The sequence below is a fragment of the Petromyzon marinus genome, chromosome 18 (genome assembly GCF_048934315.1).
Source record: "Petromyzon marinus isolate PM22_M1 ecotype Great Lakes invasive population chromosome 18, UKy_Petmar_22M1.pri1.0, whole genome shotgun sequence".
NCBI lineage: Eukaryota > Metazoa > Chordata > Hyperoartia > Petromyzontiformes > Petromyzontidae > Petromyzon > Petromyzon marinus.
Window position 1 is genome coordinate 9,534,951 of NC_133684.1, and position 7,192 is coordinate 9,542,142.

The 7,192-nt window shown below is 58.6% G+C and overlaps 1 protein-coding gene across 1 annotated transcript in view; it reads right to left on the minus strand.

Moving 5' to 3' along the window:
• APBB1 (amyloid beta precursor protein binding family B member 1) overlaps positions 1 to 7,003 on the minus strand; it is a 53,001-nt gene extending 45,998 nt beyond the window's left edge. The window contains exons 1-2 of the mRNA XM_076067876.1: positions 6,862 to 7,003; positions 2,806 to 3,789 (exon numbers count right to left, since the gene is read on the minus strand). Of these exons, the coding sequence (XP_075923991.1) occupies positions 2,806 to 3,763 (958 nt within the window). The 5' untranslated portion in view covers positions 3,764 to 3,789; positions 6,862 to 7,003. The remainder of the gene's footprint in view (positions 1 to 2,805; positions 3,790 to 6,861) is intronic.
• Positions 7,004 to 7,192: the final 189 nt, after the last annotated feature.

Here is a 7,192-nt window from a genome sequence, read left to right on the forward strand (position 1 = left end):
TAGCACGGTTGTTAGCTACGGTACGGTGCGAAAGAAGTTCAAGGTACGCACGTCTACATACAGCGCATGCAAGCTGCGGCCGCCTACCTCCATAGTTGACGAGGACGATGGCCAGTGTGTAGTCCTTGCTGAGCATGACGCACGCCCAGGCACACCAGGGGCGCGGTCACCGCCGCGTCCCAACGAGTTTATTTATTTACCAGGCTGGGGACGCGCACTAACAGATGAACCCCCAGGGCCACCGCTGCCACCGCAGCCTGGGGGCTCTGAACGATACCAGGCGACGGTCAAGACCCAAACAGCAGCCGCCTCCCACCCACCCACCGCTGCCTGCACTTGCCGTGCCGCACAGCACAGGAGTCGACCACGTTCCCTGCTCCGCGTGGAGCCGGGAAGGATCGACCAAAGGGTTCCGGCAGGTGGAGCCACGCGGCTCCCGGGGATGGATGGGTGGATGGTGGGTGGGTAGTGGGTGGTGGGTGGGGGTGCGTGGTGGGTGGGGGGTAGGTGGGTAGTGGGTGATGGTGTGTGGGTGGGTGGTGGGTGGATAGTGGTGGGTGGGTAGTGGGTGGTGGGTGGGGTGGGTGCGTGGGTGGGTGGTGGTGGGTGGGGGTGGGTGCGTGGGTGGGTGGTGGTGGGTGGGGGTGGGTGCGTGGGTGTGTGGGAGGGTGGTGGTGGGTGGGGGTGGGTGCGTGGGTGGGTGGTGGTGGGTGGTGGTGGGTGCGGGGGTGGTGGTGGGTGCGTGGGTGGGTAGTGGGTGATGGGTGGGGGTGGGTGCGTGGGTGGGTGGTGGTGGGTGCGTGGGTGGGTGGTGGTGGGTGGAGGGTGTGGGGTAGGTGGGTAGTGGGTGATGGTGTGTGGGTGGGTGGTGGGTGGGTGGGGAGGGAGCGGGAGCCCCTTCCCCTGCCGCCAGGGATCGGGTGACCAGCGAGCTATGCCGATCGTGGCACGGCACGGACCGCTCTGACGTGATCGCGCGCTCTCTCCCCCTAGCAACAGCGTCGTCAAGGGCACCGGGGGGGGGCACCGGGGGGTGGGGGGGGGCACCGGGGGGAGGGGGCACCGGGGGGTGGGGGGGGGGCACCGGGGGGTGGGGGGGGGCACCAGGGGGTGGGGGTGGGTACCAGATCACGGCGAAGGCGGCGGCACGCAGGCGCGCGTGCACAAATACAAAAGATCCCCCACCCACCCCCCCCCCCCCGCGTGTTGCCTTAGCAGACTGTTGGGGATAGTGCTGTTCGCGAGCACCCTATGAAGGACGGCCACGGCGCACGATGGGGGTGGGTGGCCAGTACCACGCCCGACCGCCTTTGTGTCCCCAGTGGCGATGTTTACGCGCCTCTACTTGGGGCAGAGTCGACCGAGGGGAGGCCCAGGACCGGTTCAGATAATCGCCACTGGGTGTTGGCCGTGAGTGGGAATTGAACCCGGGTACACACACGCACACATTTACACACACACAGGTCATCACGCACAAAGGCAAACATTCCCTGGATAGGCATTAACAGGTTATTGGTGCTTTTAGTGAGCACCTATGAAGGCTGGCAAAGCACATAAGAGGGTGGGTGGCCACCACGCCCGACCGCCTTTGCCTCCCCAGTCCTGACCTTTACACACCGCGCCAAGTACTCATTTAAAGGCAACATATGACGAGTTCAAATATCGCCACTGCTATCGGTCATGAACACACACAAATACAATAAACGCCGCCATTCACCAAGAAGCGGCAGTGCACCTCGCCTGGCACAGGCCATGTGAAGTGTCAAAGGCCTGCTGACAGGTCACAGGACAGACCCGGGTGCCATGGGTTGACTGATTGAGATGACTGGTAGAGGCGCCACCTGTGCTCCCTACTCTACAAATTTGTTCCATTGTTACCGCCCAGTGCCCCGCTCTGTTGTTGCTGGAGGCAGAATGCCTCCTCCATCGAGGCCGATCTTGACACCGCTGGTACCAGTCACTGGCAAGTCCACTCAGCTCCACGTCCTGCTGTACCACATCAGTCCATCTCTTCTCTTGCCCGTGCCGTGCCTGTTTATCCCCCTCTATCCGGTCAACAGAAGCTGCTTGGGCATATGGTGGCTGGGCATGTGGGCTACATGACTCAACCAATGTAGCTTCACCTGCCGTAAGAGCTCACTGATGAGACAGGATCTGTGCGATCCTCACACAATCCAGTCTAGTTAAGCATGGAATATATCATAGGCAGGCCAGCCTAAATGTATCAAACCAGTGCAGATATTTCTTAAGAGAGGTCCACACCTCCGATTAGCATGGTTGGCTACGTACGGTGCAAAATAAGTTCAACATACATGCAACTTTTGCAAGCATACAGAAGGGAGTGCATAACTGTGGCCGATAAGACCTGGAGTTACAAGTTGTAACTTTGGCGACCAAGGTCACTCTTGCAAAGGAGCCTCGTCTCGAACTTGAATTTTTACACCTGCCCCGAACCACCTCCCATTTCGGGGGCTTACGAGCATAGCCCTTCTGTCAATCTCCTGCTGGATGAGGGCCTCCCCAATCCACGAAGGTCGTGCAGGTTGCATAGGCATTGGAGGAGGGAACAGTACAACAATGGATTTTACCCTCAGCGTAGCCCCGTAGCAGCTTACGAAACCAGCTTTGAGCACGGTGGGCAACCATGCAGGCACTATCCAGGCTCAAGCCTGCTTAGATTCGGAAATCTGACAAGACTGGGTGCATTCCAAGTGAATGTGTCACATGCACGTTCTGTGCAATTAATCTATGAAGGAAAGAATGAATGACAGATGGAGGTAACGAGCACGAGGGGGTGGTTTTTACCGGCGTCATCGGGGGAGCTCCACACGGCGCTGCCCTGGGACAGCGTTGTCCAGCTCGAGTCCTCGTCGCTGCCGCCCGTGTTGCGCATCCCGTAGAAGCTGCGCAGGCCCTGTGCCCCATCTTGTGGTGCGTCAGCGTCTTCCGCGTCTCCACGGCCGTTCACCTCCTCCTCCTGACCGCCTGCGCTGCCCTTTCCGTGGTCCACCACTCTCTCCGGACTCCCGCCATCGCGACGTGCTCCTATGTCCTCATCGGGCCCCGCACCGTCGCTCCCCACCTGAGGACGATTCGCCTCCCCGCTCACATCCTCCCCGCTCTCCCTGCCGGCGTCCATCATCACCTCTGCTTCTATGTCAACCTTGGCCTCGCTCTCCACCCTGGCACCATCGCTCCCGTTTCGGCGGTGGGCGTCACCGGTTCCATCACTGAGCACCTCAGATTTTCTCTCCAAGGCCCCGGCGGGGCCATGGACCTGTACGTCGGCACCGGCGCGGGGGCACTTGTTGCCGGCACTCTCGGCTGGCTCGGCACGGGTTTTGCCGTTGCCGCGGCGGTGCCGAATGCGGGGCCGCGGGGTCCCGGGGTTGTGGTTGGGGTCGTCTCCGTCTCCGCCCTCTCGGCTCTCCTCCCCGTCGCATCCCTCGTGCCGGTCCCGGTCTCCGTCTCCGCCGCCACCGGAACCGTCCGGCGCTCCACTCTGCCTCAGCTCTGAGTGCCCTGTGCTTTCGTGAGGCCTCACGGCCGTCATCAAGGGCTGATGGCCGTTGAGCGGAGCCCTAGAGGAGGCCGCTGGACTGTGGGGGGCGAGGTCCGCGGGAGCCCCCTGCTTTCGCAGGAGCTCGGCGGTGAGCAACTCATTGTGCGAGACGCGCAGGTTGAGGAACGTCGGTGGCAGGGCCGGCGCGTTGCGGTTCACCGTGTCCTGCGGGACGGCCTGCAGGGGCGAGTGGGCCGTCATGTTTCACGTCGGGGGCCGTCCCCCGCCTGGCAACAAAAGCACACGTAAAGCACACGCACAGACATCATTCGCGGACGATCGCAGATGCAAGTGGCACATGTTTAAACTCAGTTGCACAGCGCCTGTGCTGCTGGCCTACATTTTTGGTGAAAACCTCAAAAGATCATGACGCAACCGTTGCGGCCACAATGCCTTGCACAGGGCGCGCAGGTGAGAGCCACGGCAGCAGCATCTTCCACACAATCAGGCGCTGGGTTTGTAGCATAGATTAGAATCATGACACACAAGCAACAAAGTACGCATGCCATTATTTATTTCAATAAAAAATATATTCTGTCTGCTTCAAGTGACCTCTGCAGCAATTTATTATTATTGTTACGCTTGTTGATCCAGGAAGGCCTCACCGAGTCCCAAGAATGTTTTTCAGGAAGGTCCTGCTGCGTGGCCGATCGTGACGATTGCTGTGCGATTCCCACTTGAGTAATATGCGAGTATTTTTTTTGCAAATTTGGATCGTGATGCCAGTATACATTGGCCTACTGGTATTCAAATGACACCATGGGATGTTTAACATCCACTGTGAAGCAGACGGTGCGTAGTATTTAATAATAATACACCATCAGTATTAACCAGGTCGGCCCGCTGGGTTCGAACTGCAAACCTCTCCAACAAGCGGGAAACTCGCTTCAGGGGGCTGTGCAGGCCGGGGTACGGACACAGACAGAGACACTGCTGCTGAGGAAGTACAACTGGCCGCACGTATTAGTGTCCTCCACCACAAGCAATGTGACACCGAGGGCGAGAGCCCTGAACCGAGCCCACAGTTCCCACTCAATCCCACGGGCAATGGGCAGCCAGGCAGCCAGGCATGGTGTCATTCAGGTATGGGACCAGTCAGATATGGGGTCAGTCAGGTATGGGGTCAGTCGGGTATGGGGGCCGTCAGGTATGGTGTCAGCCGGGTATGGGGTCAGTCAGGTATGGGGTCAGCCGGGTATGGGGTCAGTCGGGTATGGGGTCAGTCATATATGGGATCAATCCAAAATGGGATCAGTCAGGTATGGGACAGCCAGGTATAGGGTCAGTAAGGCATGCGGAGAGTCAGTCAGTCAAAGGGGTCCCTCAATCTGGAAGTCACTCAGTGAGGCACAGAGTCATATTCAGGGACAGAGTCACTCAGCCAAGGAGTCAGTGCGGCCATAGAGCGCTGCAGGGTGCTGAGTGACTCGCAGCTCCGCTCCCAGCGTGCCAGAGCTGCCGGGGCTGACGAAGCCGGCGTCGGGGCTCCACTCGCTGCCTCCTCGCTCCGCCCGGACAGCGGCATCAGCGGCCACAACAACAACAGCAGCATCAGCAGCAGCAGCATCAGCGACAGGAGGAGCGATTGAGGTCACCGCCGAGCAGCGGATGGAGGAGGGGCGGCACCCGGCAGCCATGGTCTTGCCGTGTGCGACTCGACCGAGGTCACGGCTCCCAACACGAGCAGCCACGCACGGGACAACCCCGCACCCACACGGCGCGCGCGCGTGCGTGCGTGTACTGCGTAATGTCTGTCCCGGCAGCACGCGCGGTGTCACTCGTCTTGTACGCCGCACGCACTTTGCTGTACACACGGCCGGTACAAGCAGTGCAGTGCACACCGTCTCGCACGCGCCCAGCACACACACACACGACACACACGAACAGTCCACCCGTCCTGCACACACAGTACACGCAGTACACTTGCACTGGACACTACTACGCGTGGTAGACTTGTCTTGGAAACACGGTACATGTGAAATGCACACCTAGTACACTCATCTTGTACACAGTACACGCGCGGTAAACGTCATCTGCACGCGCGTGCAGTACGCGTGCACTGCGTGTGTATACTGCACACGCAGTACACATGATCTGCACACTCGGTGCACGAGGCTTGCACATTGCACTTCAGCAACATACGTGCACGCAGAACAAGTGGCCTGCACGAGTCCACATAGTTCAGAGTACACAGAACACGTGTAACACACACACATTGCCCACACAGTACACGTGTGACACACAGTACACGTGACACGCACACAGTTTACGTGTTCGCGTGTGACAAACACTGCCCACACAGTACACGTGACACACACAGTACACGTGACACACAGTACACGTGTGACACACAGTACACATGTGACACACTGCCCACACAGTATACATGTGACACACACAGTACACGTGTGACACAGTACACGTGTGACACACTGCCCACACAGTACACACCCACTACACGTGTGACACACACACTATCCACACAGTGCACATGTGACACACACACAGTACACGTGTGACACACTGCCCACAATACACGTGTGACACACTGCCCACAATACACGTGTGACACACTGCCCACACAGTACACGTGTGACACACACAGTGCACATGTGACACACACAGTACACGTGTGACACACTGCCCACACAGTACACGTGTGACACTCACAAGGTCCACGTGTGACACACTGCCCAAACAGTACACACCCAGTACACGTGTGACACACTGCCCACACAGTATACATGTGACACACACACAGTACACATGTGACACACTGCCCACACAGTACACACCCAGTACACGTGTGACACACACACTATCCACACAGTGCACATGTGACACACACACAGTATACGTGTGACACACAGTATACATGTGACACACACACAGTACACATGTGACACACTGCCCACACAGTACACACCCAGTACACGTGTGACACACACACTATCCACACAGTGCACATGTGACACACACACAGTATACGTGTGACACACAGTACACATGTGACACACTGCCCACACAGTGCACACCCAGTACACGTGTGACACACACACTATCCACACAGTACACATGTGAAACACACACAGTACACGTGTGACACACACACTACACAGTATACATGTGACACACACAGTACACGTGTGACACACACACTATCCACACAGTGCACATGTGACACACACAGTACACATGTGACACACTGCCCACACAGTATACATGTGACACACACAGTGCACATGTGACACACACAGTACACGTGTGACACACACAGTACACGTGTGACACACACACACCTCAGGGATCTCTGTCCGCGAGCGCCATGGGAACGGAGGCGCGCGGCTCCGAGCAAGCAGCAACAGCAGCAACGGGCGGAGCCGCACGAGCAAAGACGTGGGCGGGGGCTCGAGGGGGAGGGCGGGGCCTCTGTATCGGAACAGGCGGGGCCTCTGCCCGGAAGCGTCTCAACTGGAGAGGGGGGTGGAGCCGCTATTATTAAATGTAGGGGGGGAGCTCGCGATGTTTCTGGCGGAAAAGGCGGGGCTTACACCGGAAAACGTCGAGGTGGGGTTGGGGACTTTACAGGAAGAGGCGGAGGCTTCGATCGGGAATGGATCTCCACCGGAA